Source organism: Artemia sp. Qi Xiang Cuo, unplaced genomic scaffold, assembly GCF_049724085.1.
Source record: "Artemia sp. Qi Xiang Cuo unplaced genomic scaffold, ASM4972408v1 HiC_scaffold_22, whole genome shotgun sequence".
Lineage (NCBI taxonomy): Eukaryota > Metazoa > Arthropoda > Branchiopoda > Anostraca > Artemiidae > Artemia > Artemia sp. Qi Xiang Cuo.
The window spans coordinates 2,200,252-2,214,878 of NW_028297431.1; the positions used below are offsets into that span (position 1 = coordinate 2,200,252).

A 14,627-nucleotide genomic window follows, 5' to 3' on the forward strand; every position below is an offset into this window, starting at 1 on the left:
TGCCGGATAAAAACTATTTTTGTTTACAAAATATAATTAAAACGCGACTCTAAAACTTGGAACTAGTAGAAATAATGCTATATGAGAGCTAAAACTCTTAACTAAAACTAAACTAAACTAGAACTCTAACTGAAACTTAAATTTAAGAAATAAAAATATTTACTAAATTTGAAATAAAATAGAAATATAATAAAAAAAACTCTAAGATAATAATCTACGCTGAGACTCTAAACTCTTAACTATTACTAAACGAAACATAAAATCACAAAAAAACTCTAAGATAAGACTCTAATATAAAAATATACAATATTACCTAAAACTAAAATAAACTAGAACTTCAACAAAAACTCTAATCTAATACTCTAATCTAAAAACTCCAAACTCTTAAATAAAACTAAAATAAACTAGAACTCTAACAAAAACTCTAAGATAAGACTCTAAGATAAAAATATAAACTATTAACTAAAACTAAAATAAACTAGAACTAGAACTAAAACTATAAGCTAATACTCTAAGGTAAAACACCAAACTATTATCTAAAACTAAACTGAACTAGAACTCTAAATGAAACTCAAAGGTAACACATCAAACTAATAAAGAAAATTAAAATAAACTAGAACTCTAAAAAAAAACTATAATCTAATACTATAATATAAAATTCTGAAATATAAAATAAAACTAAACTATAACTATAAATAAAACTCTAAGACTATAAGTTACAACACATAACTCTTAACTAAAACTAAACTAGAACTCTAATAAAAACTCTAAGCTAATACTCTAAACTAAAACTCTAAACTCTTAAATATTACTAAACTAAACTTCAACTATAACAAAAACACTAAGCTAAAACTCTAAGCTAAAATTCTAAACTCTTAACTAAAACTAAACTAAACTTCAACTCTAACAAAAACTCTAAGCTAATACTCTAAGCTAAAAATCTAAACTATTAACTAAAACTAAAACTAAACTAAACTAGAACTTCAAAAAAAAATCTAATATAAGACTATAAGATAAAAACTATAAACTCAACTAAAACTAAAATAAACTATAACTCTAACAAAAATTCTAATCTGAGACTATAAGCTAAAATTCTAAACTCTTATCTAAAACTAAAATAAACTAGAAATCAAACTAAAAATCTAAGCTAAGACTCTAAGGTAAAACGCAGAAATCTTAAATAAAACCAAACTGAACTAGAACTCTAACTTAAACCAAAATTTAAAACATCAAACTCTTAACTTAAATTAAACTAATATATAACTATAACAAAACAATCTAAGATAATAATATAATCTCAAATACTAAAATAATAAATAAAACTAAACTAGAAATCTAACTAAAACTCTAAGATAAGACTAGAAGGTAAAACACCGAAATATTAACTAAAACTTAACTAAACTTAAACTCTAAATAAAACTCTAATCTAATACTATAAGATAAAACTCTAAACAATTAACTAAAACTAAACTAAACAATAACTTAAACAAAAACTCTAAGATAATAATCTAAGCTAAAAACTCAAAACTATTAACTAAAACTAAAATAAACTAGAACTCTAACAAAACTCTAAGATAAGACTATAAGATAAAATTATAAACTCTTAACTAAAACTAAACTAAACTAGAACTCTAAATAAAACTCTAACCTAAGACTTTAAGGTAAAACACAAAACTCTTATCTAAAACTAAACTGAACTATAAATATAAATTAAACTAAAAGTTAAAACATCAAACTCTTAAATAAAATTAAACTAAAATATAAATATAACTAAAAACTCTAAGATAAGACTCTAAGATAAAATTCTGAACTCTTAACTAAAACTAAACTATAACACTAACTAAAACTCTAAGCTAAGACTCTAAGTTAAAACAAAGAACTATTAAATAAAACTAAACTAAACTAGAACTCTAATAAAAACTATAAGATAAGACTCTAAACTAAAAATATAAACTATAAACTATTAATAAAATAAACTTAAAATCTAAAAAAAACAATAATATAAGACTATATGATGAAACTCTAAACTATTAACTAAAAATGAACAAAAATAAAACTATAAAAAAAAATCTAAGATAATAATATATTATAAAAATCTAAAATCTTAACTAAAACTAAAACTAAACTAAAATAAACTAAAAAAAAAACTCTAAGATAATAATCTAAGATAAAAAATATAAACTCAAATAAAACTAAACTAAAATACAGCTCTAAAAAAAATTCTAAGATGAGACTATAAGCTAAAAGTCTAAACTCTTAACTAAAACTAAACTAAACTATAAATATAACTAAAACTCTAAGATAAGACTCTAAGTTAAAACGCCAAAATCTTAACTAAAACTAAACTGAACTATAACTCTAAATTAAAACAAAATGTAATACATCAAACTAATAACTAAAATTAAAATAAACTATAACTATAAAAAAAAAAACTAATATAATACTCTAATATAAAATTATAAACTATAAAATAAATCTTAACTAGAAATATAAATAAAACTCTAATATATGTCTAGAATTTAAAACACGAAAATCTTAACTAAAAATAAAATAAACTAGAACTATAACAAAAAATCTAATATAATACTCTAATATAAAAAAATCTAAACTATTAAATAAACTAAAATAAATATATAATATTAGTATCTTATTTAAAAATCAAAACTCTAAACTATATATAAACTAAACTAGAACTCTAACAAAAACTCTAAGCTAAGACTAAGCTAAAACTCTAAACTCTTAACTATTACTAAACTAAACTTCAACTCTAACAAAAACTCTAAGCTAAGACTCTAAGCTAAAATTATAAACTCTTAACTTAAACTAAAATAAACTAGAACTCTAACTAAAAATCTAAGCTAAGACTCTAAGGTAAAACACAAAACTATTAACTAAAAATAAACTAAACTAGAACTCTAACTGAAACTAAAAGTTAAAAAATAAAACTATTAAATAAATTTGAAATAAAATATAAATCTAAAAAAAAAACTATAATATAATACTATAAGATAAAACTCTAAACTCTTAACTATTACTAAAATACAATTCAACTATAAAAAAAACTCTGAGATAAAAATATAAAATATAAAATAAAACTAAAATAAACTATAACTTAAACAAAAAATCTAATCTAAGACTATAATATAAAAACTCTAAACACTTAACTAAAAATAAAATACACTATAACTATAACAAAAAATCTAAAATAAGAATAAATTATAAAATTATAAACTCTTAACTAAAAATCAAATATCACTCTAAATAAAAATATAATCTAAGAATATAATTTAAAACACCAAACTCTAAAATAAAACTACAGTGAACTATAACTATAAATTAAAATAAAAGTTAAAAAATAAATCTATTAAATAAAATTAAAATAAACTGTACCTCTATATAACAATATACTATAATACTATAATATAAAATTACAAACTATTAAATAAAACTAAACTAGAAATATAAAAAAAAATATAATATAAGACTCTAAGGTAAAACGCAAAACTATTAACTAAAACTAAACTAAACTAGAACTCTAACAGAAACTTAAAGGTAAAAAATCAAAATATTAACTAAAATTGAACTAAAATATAAATATAATAAAAAAAACTCTAAGCTAAGACTCTAATATAAAACTATAAAATATTAAATATTTATAAAATAAACTTCAACTATAATAAAAACTATAAGCTAAGACTATAATATAAAACTATAAAATATTAACTAAAACTAAACTAAACTAGAACTTCAACAAAAACTCTAAGCTAATACTCTAATATAAAATTCTAAAATCTTAACTAAACTAAACTATAACTCTAAATAAAACTCTAATCTAATACTATAAGGTAAAACACCAGACTCTTAAATAAAAATAAACTAAACTATAACTCTAACTGAAACCCAAATTTAATACAAAAAACTATAAAATAAAAATAAACAAAACTCTAACTCTAACAAAAAAATATCAGATAATAATATAATCTAAAAATATAAACAATTAAATAAAAATAAAATAGAAATATAAATAAAACTATAATCTAAGACTCGAATTTAAAACACATAAATATTAAATAAAAATTAAATAAACTAGAAATATAAAAAAAACTCTAATATAAGACTCTAAGATAAAAATATATAAACTCTTAAATAAACTAAAATAAATATATAATATTATTCTATTAGTTAAAAATAAAAAATCTTAAATATATATAAACTAAAATAGAACTATAACAAAAACTCTAATATAAGACTAATATAAAAATCTAAACTCTTAACTATTAATAAAATAAACTACAACTCTAAAAAAAAATATAATATAAGACTCTAATATAAAAATATAAACTCTTAAATAAAAATAAAAAAAACTATAAATAACAAAAAAAAACTAAGATAATACTCTAATTTAAAAAACTAAACTCTTAACTAAAAATAAACTAAACTAGAACTATAACTGAAACTCAAATGTAAAAAATAAAACTCTTAACTAAAATTAAACTAAACTAGAACTCTAACAAAAAAACTCTAATCTAAGACTCTAATCTAAAACTCTAAACTATTAAATATTAATAAACTAAACTACAACTCTAAAAAAAACTCTGAGCTAAAACTCTAAACTATTAACTAAAAATAAACTAAACTTTAAATTCAACAAAAACTCTACTATAATAATCTAAGCTAAAAAATATTAACTATTAACTAAATCTAAAATAAACTAGAACTCTAACAAAAACTCTAAGATAATACTCTAAGCTAAAACTCTAAACTCTTAACTAAACTGAAATAGCAATCTAACTAAAAATATAATCTAAGAATCTCAGGTAAAAAACAAAACTCTTAAATAAAAATAAACTAAACTATAAATCTAACTTAAAATCAAATTTAAAAAATAAAATTATTAAATAAAATTAAACTAAACTGGAACTCTAACAAAAACTCTAATCTAAGACTATAAGATAAAATTCTAAACTATTAACTAAAACTAAACTAAACTAGAACTCTAACTTAAACTAAAATTTAAAAAATAAAACTAATAACTAAAATTTAAATAAACTATAACTATAATAAAAAAAACTCTAATATAAGACTATAAGATAAAACTCTAAAATCTTAAATATAGCTAAAATAAACTTCAATTATAAGAAAAACTCTAAGCTAAGACTCTAAGATAAAAATATAAAATATTAACTAAAACTAAACTAAAAAAGAACTTAAACAAAAACTCTAATCTAAGACTCTAAGATAAAAACTCCAAACTCTTAACTAAAACTAAAATACACTAGAACTCTAACAAAAACTCTAAGCTATGACTATAATATAAAATTCTAAACTATTAACTAAAACTAAACTAAACTAGAAATCTAACTAAAACTATAAGCTAAGACTCTAAGGTAAAACACCAAACTCTTATCTAAAACTAAACTGAACTAGAACTCTAAATGAAACTCAAAGTTAAAACATCAAACTCTTAACTAAAATTAAACTAAAATAGAACTCAAACAAAAAACTCTAAGCTAAGACTCTAAGCTAAAATTCTGAACTCTTAACTAAAACTAAACTAGAACTCTAACTAAAACTCTAAGCTAAGACTCTAAGCTAAAAAACTGAACTCTTAACTAAAACTAAACTAAACTAGAACACTAACAAAAACTCTAAGCTAAGACTCTAAGCTAAAAAAATCTAAACTCTTAACTAAAACTAAACTAAACTAAAACTCAAAGCTAAGTCTCTAAGGTAAAACTCCAAACTCTTAACTATATCTAAACTAAACTAGAACTCTAACAAAAACTCTAAGCTAAGACTCTAAGCTAAAACTCTCAACTCTTAACTATTACTAAACTAAACTACAACTCTAACAAAAACTCTAAGCTAAAACTCTAATCTAAAATTATAAACTATTAACTAAAACTAAACTAAATTAGAACTCTAACTAAAACTCTAAGATAAGACTCTATGTTAAAACATCAAACTCTTAAATAAAACTAAACTAAACTAGAACTCTAACTGAAACTCAAAGGTAAAAATCAAACTCTTAACTAAAACTAAACTAGAACTCTAACAAAAAAACTCTAAGCTAAGACTCTAAGCTAAAACTCTAAACTCTTAACTATTACTAAACTAAACTAAAAGTATAAAAAAAAATCTAAGATAAGAATATAATCTAAAAATATAAAATATTAACTAAAACTAAAATAAACTATAACTTAAACATCAACTCTAAGCTAAGACTCTAAGCTAAAAACTCTAAACTCTTAACTAAAACTAAACTAGAACTCTAACAAAAAATCTAAGCTAAGACTCTATGCTAAAATTCTAAACTCTTAACTAAAACTAAACTAAACTAGAACTCTAACTAAAACTCTAAGCTAAGACTCTAAGGTAAAACACCAATATCTTAACTAAAACTAAACTAAACTAGAACTCTAACTTAAACTAAAATGTAAAACAACAAACTCTTAACTAAAATTAAACTAAACTGTAACTCTAACAAAAAACTCTAAGCTAAGACTCTAAGCTAAAACTCGAAACTCTTAACTAAAACTTAGAAAAAATAAAACTTTAAGTAAAACTATAAGGTATGACTCTAAGCTAAAAATCTAAATTATTAACTGTAACTAAACTAAACTGCAACTATAACTAAAACTCTAATATAAGACTCTAAGTTAAAACTATAATTTCTTAACTAAAACTAAACTAAACTAGAACTCTAACAAAAACTCTAATCTAAAACTCGAAACTCTTAACTAGAACTTAACCAAACTACAACTTTAAGTAGAATTCTAAGCTATGACTCTAAGCTAAAACTCTAAATTCTTAACTCTAACTAAACTAAAATAGAAATATGAATAAAAATATAATCTAACAATCTAATCTAAACACTCTAAAATCTTAACTAAAACTAAACTAAACTATAACTCTAAAATAAACTCTCAGCTAAAAACTCTAAACTCTTAACTAAAACTAAACCAAACTAAAACTCTAAGCTAAGTCTCTAAGGTAAAACTTCAAACTCTTACCTATAACTAAGTTGTGGGTGAAAAGGATGGGTACTTCAATTTGTAAAATGGGTTTAGGACGGTCACTAAGAAAAGAACTTGTTCTGAAATGCGTTTTGAAAAGTATTGCTTGGTGTTGGGCATTCAAAAAGCTGTAAAGTAAAGTTTTGGGTGAAAAGGATGGGAACTTCAAATTTTAAAATGGGTTTAGGATGGACATTATGAAAAGAACTTTTTCTGAAATGCCATTTTAAAAGTTTTGCTTGGAGCTTGAGAATTCAAAAAGGCAGTAAAGTAAAGTTGTGGTAGTAAAGGATGGGTACTTCAACTTCTAAAATGGGATGAGGAGGGACATTAAGAAAAGAACTTGATTTGAAATGCATTTTTAAATGTATTGCTTGGTGTTGGGCATTCAAAAAGCTGTATATTAAAATTGTGGGTGAAAAGGATGGGAACTTTAACTTTTAAAATGGGTTTAGGATGGACATTATGAAAAGAAATTGTTCTGCAATGCCTTTTGTAAAGTATTGCTTGGAGCTGGAGCATTCAAAAAGGCAGTAAAGTAAAGTTGTGGGTGTAGAGGATGGGTACTTCAACTTCTAAAATGGGTTAAGGAGGGAAAGTAAGAAAAGAACTTGTTCTGAAATGCCTTTTGAAATGTATTGCTTGGTGCTGGAGCCTTAAAAAAATCGGTTTAGTAAAAGTGTGGTTGAAAAGGATGGGAACTTTAACTTTTAAAATGGGTTTAGGATGGACATTATGAAAAGAACTTGTTCTGCAATGCCATTTGTAAAGTATTTCTTGGTGTTGGATCATTCAAAAATGCAGTAAAGTAAAGTTGTGGGTGTAGAGGATGGGTACTTCAACTTGTAAAATGGGTTTAGGATAGAAATTAAGAAAAGAACTTGTTTTGAAATGCCTTTTGAAAAGTATTGATTGGTGCTGGAGCATTAAAAAAAGCAGTATAGTAAATTTGTGGGTGAAAAGAATGGGTACTTCAACTTGTAAAATGGGTTTAGGATGAACATTAAGAAAATAACTTGTTCTAAAAAGATATAATAAAGCCATAAAACAGGATTAAGAAATGGGGGCTCAGGGGCCGTTTGGAAGCGGGGGGCCCTTTGGGAGCCCGGTGGACCTTTGAGGACCGGGGGGTTCCTTCGGGTTTGGGGGGGGGTATGCGGCCCATTGGGGGTGGGGGTAGAGGACCTCACAACACTGTTCAAATACAACTTGTGTATTATAACGACCAAAGAGTTTTACCCTCAAATCCTCTTTTAAAATCATCTTTTAAAATGTCTCTAACTGTTTCGCCGAAATAATTCCCTAAAATGTCTAAAACGGTTTCCCCCAAATAACCCCTAAACGTAATTTCAGTGTGTTCCTTTTATTTTTGGCATCCCTGCGCTGTCACATTTGAAATTACTAAGAAACCCTTTCTCGCGCTAATCACTTCATCTCTAAGATGAAAATATTCGCCCGGAAACAATTCTCTTGTAAGAACTCCAAATACATTAATAAACTTCCGGAAACAATTCTCTTTGAAAATACATCAAAGATATTAATAAACTTCCCCGGAAATATTTCGTGACAAATCAGTCAATCTTGACATCATCTGTCAGACATTAATCATGTCTAATGTTTCCTATTCCTGGATAATAACATTCTCCCCTAGCGTGCACTTGGCCAAACAACAAGTGATCCTGTTCCTATTCCTTGATCTTAACATTCGCCCCTAGCTTGCACTTGGCCAAACAACAACAAATACAAAACAAGATCTTGAAAGAAGTGTCATTGACTCTGTCCCTGTTAGACTCAATAATCCAGAAAACATCCGTCAAAGTGAGAAAAATCCTGTTTTTCCATTCTCACTGACAAAAACCATAAAACAGACATAAATTGATGTTGACATAAATTAAAAACAAAAAATAAATTGACTAACACTCATAACAGTCAAAGAAACATACATAAAAGTTAGAAAATTCCTGTTTTTTCAAGTGAGAAAAATCCTGTTTTTCCATTCTCACTGAAAAAAACCATCTCCCTAGTGAATCTATGCCCATATTTGGTGCCCCGTGATGACTGACAGCACACGTGTTCTCCCTAGGGACTCTATGCCCATATATTGTGTTCGTACAGAGTTAGACTAAATTTTAGATGGCATCAGGGGTGAGCAATGTGACTAGAAGATAGGTATCTACTGTAGTTGTGATCTTCTTTTTTTCATTTTTTTCTTTCTTCCTTTTCTTTCTTTTTTTTCTGTGTCCTAAGTGATTGTTCATCAGTATGTGTGAAAATGAAGTTTAAAATTTTCTTAGAAATTTAAAAGTTATTTTTTAAAAAGGTGAAAGATGAAAGACGAAAGTCATGCTGGAAAGGTTTTGTTGAGATCATGGTATGAAAGGAATAAACACATTTTCCCGGCTAGCAAATGGGAGCCTTATGACCCAACTAAAGATTATGGCTTGTATACCATTAAAGATACAAATAAAAAATAAAGAGCCAAGCACTGAGTAATTCAATAAGCCACAAAAATAAACCCATTTTAACAGTCATTTCTTAATATGGATCTGCAAAATTATATATTATAATGTTTCTCAGAATAAATAAAGTAGCCTTGATACATTTTTCTGCCAATTTTACTATATATATATATATTTCTGCCTACTATATATATATATATATATATATATATATATATATATATATATATATATATATATATATATATATATATATATATATATATATATATATATATATATATATATATATATATATATATATATATATATATATATATATATATATATATATATATATATATATATATATATATATATATATATATATATATATATATATATATATATATATATATATATATATATATATATATATATATATATATATATATATATATATATACATATATATATATATACATATATATATATATATATATATATATATATATATATATATATATATATATATATATATATATATATATATATATATATATATATATATATATATATATATATATATATAGTAGATATGTGTAGTAGGTATCGATATTGCTTAGAAAAAAAACTGTTTATTTGTGTATACTAATGCAGCAAAGGTGTAAAAATAAATATTGAGTTGAACAAAGTTGGTCTGGAATGAGACAGACCCTGTCTGCTAACCACATGTCTCTGAATATCGGGGTTTCCCTGTATCTAAACGTTCCATGTATTATGGGCCGCCTTAACCTTATGAGGTGGGTGGGAGCCCACCCCAGGAATATTCAGTATCTAGAAAAATACTTGTTCTAATTAGGTCCCAGGCCTAGGGTTGGTTTGTCCAGCAAGCCTCCAACTAAAATTTTTGCGCAACGAAAAACGATGGTACTGTGTCGGATAGGCGCGAGCCTGGCAAGCAATATATGAACCTAAAGACCCCTGGTCTAATTGTTCTCTATGCTGAACCCTTGTGCTCTTTTGCTCTACGCACAAGAGTCTAATTGTACTCTACGCAAGAGTCATAAGTCAAGCTGGCTCAGATGCTAGAGCACTAAATTCTCGTTCTTGAGGATACGGGGCCAAACCGAAAATAAGCCTTTTTTTGAAGAATAAATTCGTTTTTTGGCAAAGGATGTATTTGTGGTGGAAAAATTGGAATTTGAGTATTTTTTGCCGTCAGATGGAGAGCAAATCCAGTTAAAGAGGATGGAGGGTCCATTCTCTTTATAAATGGGTATAGTAATGGATATATAAAAGCTATAATTTTATAAGGCACTTTTTATTAGGATAGCATATTCCTGATTCAGTCTCCCCTTTTTACGCTTTAGTAGGGAAAGGTGTTGATTCTATCTAACTTAAAGGAATAAGTAAAAGTTACTTGTTTTATTAAGGAATAATTCCTTCTCTGTTTAACTAAGTTATGGAATGATAACAACTTGGTACTGTAGCAAGTTCTTTCATTTTTAATATTTTATTAATTCCAAAACACTATTACAAACGTAAAATGGTTATTCAGTCCAAGAGACTCGGCTTGTTGATAGCCACACAATACAATGCTAAAACACTGAAAGAACTAAACAATACGCTAAATCACACACTACATATAAAATAAAAATAAACAGGAATAACGTCTAGAATACAGTAAAACTAAAAAACAGGTAGTAATAATAATACTAGTGATAAACAGAAACCAAAAAAGTAGAAAAAACTGAAGGATCAAGTTGGCAAAGTAAATAAAAACAAGAAACAAAGAATTTTAACAGTCTGGAAGGTTCCCGAAAACAATTTGAAAAGAAGAAGAGAGAGCTATATTATTTTGGATATAATTCCAAAAAACCGAAAAATAATAGGAAAATAGGAAAATTTAAACCATTTTTTTTTTTTTTAGTTTCTTCTTTTTTTTTTAGGGGGGGGAGGGTTTTTAAGATTGCAGGGGCAGTTTGTGGGGAGGGGGGGGCTGCACTCTTTTATGGGTGGGGGAGGGCAATATTTATCTAGTCCTCATAAGGAGCACGTGGTACCAGTTTGTCTTCTTTTTATGCCTGTCACACTTTGCTGCTTGCTGGAATAGAACCAAAACAGTTCCCGTGGCTTTTTGTTCCTTTTTTTTTAGGGAAACTAGCTATTTGCAATATGCTTTCAACAGGGCAACTGAAAATGTCTTTCAGCTTAATTTAGGACTTTCTGGAGAATTTTTCGAGCCCTGATAATTTTTTAATGTGTAAACCTGTATGATGTCAAGAGCCTGGTGAGACTCTTAAGTGCGGTTAAACAGTTTCAAACTGTTTCAAACAATACCACTTTCAAAACTTTAAAAAAAAACTAAAAAGCAGGCATCAGGCAAAGCCGTTCCTAAGGCTGGTGGTACCCGGCAAAAATCAATTACAGGGCCCCCCTACCGACTCAAATATAAGCAAAATAAACCAAATCAAAGTGAAAAGTTTGATCAAAGTGAGCAATCTCTTAGTGGTTGCCCCCTCCCATATTTGAACGGCTCAGATATCATGTCAACTATGGTTCGGCTGTCTTATTTGAATTATAATTGTGTTGTTGATTTATTTATTTTGTTGTGTTGGTCAACACTTAGATGCTTACAGGTTTTCAAATAAATGATAATAATACCATAATGGCACTTTTAAAAATTATCCACAAAAAGCTATTTAAAATTAATCAATAAAAAAAACAGTTTATTGTTTGCTTTTGCATTGGCACATCTCTCCTATTTCCTTATTTTAGTTACGTCCATCTTGTCCCTTTATTATTGAAAAATTTACCCTTGTACTAATATTCCTTTTTCTTTTCAGTTGCCATGGCTTCAAGTTCTGAGGTCAAGCTATCTCATTGCAGCTTATCTGAGGATTGCCCACGTGGATTTTCTTGTATATATCCGGAGATCCGACGGAGATGGACATTCTCCGACGGAGAATGCCTACCTATTTCTAATGGAAGAAGAAACTCGGATATAGATATCAGAAGAAACTCGGATGTAGATGACGAGCAGCTCGATGGAACTGAAGAAATAGCCGAAAACACCCGTCGCAATAGAAACAACGGGCAAAGTGATTGTAACACAGCTGAGGATTGTGCACGTGGATTGTCTTGTATATATGGCAGATGTTTGGACAGAACAGCATTCTTAGGACCTTTACCTCACCCTTCAGGCAAGGAAAGCCCAGTTTGCCTTTTATCCTCCGACGGAGAATGCCTACCTATTTCTAATGGAAGAAGAAACTCAGATATAGATATCAGAAGAAACTCAGATATAGATGACGAGCAGCTAGATGGAACTGAAAAAATAGACGAAAACACCCGTCGCAATAGAAACAACGGGCAAAGTGATTGTAACACAGCTGAGGATTGTGCACGTGGATTGTCTTGTATATATGGCTGATGTTTGGACAGAACAGCATTCTTAGGACCTTTACCTCACCCTTCAGGCAAGGAAAGCCCAGTTTGCCTTTTATCCTCCGACGGAGAATGCCTACCTATTTCTAATGGAAGAAGAAACTCAGATATAGATATCATAAGAAACTCAGATATAGATGACGAGCAGCTAGATGGAACTGAAAAAATACCCGTCGCAATAGAAACAACGGGCAAAGTGATTGTAACACAGCTGAGGATTGTGCACGTGGATTGTCTTGTATATATGGCTGATGTTTGGACAGAACAGCATTCTTAGGACCTTTACCTCACCCCTCACGCAAGGAAAGCCCAGTTTGCCTTTTATCCTCCGACGGAGAATGCTTACCTATTTCTAGTGAAAGAAGAAACTCGGATATAGATGGCAAGCAGCTAAATAGAACCGAAGAAATAGACGAGAACACCCGCCGCAACAGAAACAGCGATCAATTGATTGTTACACATCGTGATTGTAACACAGCTGAGGACTGTCCCCATGGATTGTCTTGTATATTTGGCTGATGTATTGACAGAACAGATTTTTGCACGTGGTGCAATCAGCATCCAGTTTGCCTTTTATCCTCCGAAGGAGAATGCTTACCTATTTCTAATGGAAGGAGAAACTCGGATATAGATGACGAGCAACTAAATGGAACTGAAGAAATAGACGAAAACACCCACCGCAATAGAAACAACATGCAAAATGATTGTAACTCATCTGACGACTGTCCACATGGATTGTCTTGTATATATGGTAGATGTTTTTGCCTTTTATCCTCCGACGGAGAATGCTTACCTATTTCTAATGGAAGGAGAAACTCGGATATAGATGACGAGCAACTAAATGGAACTGAAGAATTAGACGAAAACACCCACCGCAATAGAAACAACAGGCAAAATGATTGTAACTCATCTGACGACTGTCCACATGGATTGTCTTGTATATATGGTAGATGTTTTTGCCTTTTATCCTCCGACGGAGAATGTCTACCTCTCCTTTACATTGATGGAGAGCAGCCAGACGGAATTGATGAAATAGAAGAAAACACCCGCCAATATGAGAAAACCAAAGTCCCCATGTGCATGGGGAAAATTGCTGGCAAATATGGGTGTTACACAAAGGTAACAAATAAACGAAAGCGGCAGAGAAGAGATAGGAGAAATATGAGTTTTTATACATATTATAAGCCCGGGGAGGAAGTGCGAAGAAGGCTATGAGGTGAACCATAGACTAGCCAAGAGGCAGCAAAGTAGGCTCTTAGCCTGATTTTATATATTTTGATAGCTTAACTTTGTTATTTTCTTTTTATATGATATTGACTTGTGTGAGGCTTTTTTTGTAACTCTTTTGGATCTTGGGGTGACAGATCGATTTGAATAAATTATTATTGCTGATGATAGTGTTTTCTATCTCAGAGGAAAATTTGGATTTTTTAATTGGGTTTTTCAAAACCAAAAATTTATGGGACTTTGTGTATGCACAAATAAGAGAAAAATGCTAGATATGGTATTTGAAAGAGAAAATAACTTTAAACCAATGGTGCCCATCATAGTATTGTTTTTGTAACTAACACACACATGTTGAAAATAGCAATAAGCGTGTTTTGCTAAGTTTTGTTGACTTCAGTTGAACTAGAGTAAGCTTCAGTTGTTTTACTCTCCTTAGATACAGCAAATGTGATCGTTTGACCCTCAAACTTAAGTTGATTTTTGCAACCCCTGTCAC

At 28.0% G+C, this 14,627-nt stretch overlaps 1 protein-coding gene across 1 annotated transcript in view; it reads left to right on the forward strand.

The window, feature by feature from the left end:
* Positions 1–14,235, forward strand: part of LOC148939046 (uncharacterized) — a 49,437-nt gene extending 35,202 nt beyond the window's left edge. The window contains 1 exon segment of the mRNA XM_089107349.1: positions 12,304–14,235. Within this exon segment, the coding sequence (XP_088963475.1) occupies positions 12,304–12,465 (162 nt within the window). The 3' untranslated portion in view covers positions 12,466–14,235.
* The last annotated feature ends 392 nt before the right edge of the window (positions 14,236–14,627 follow it).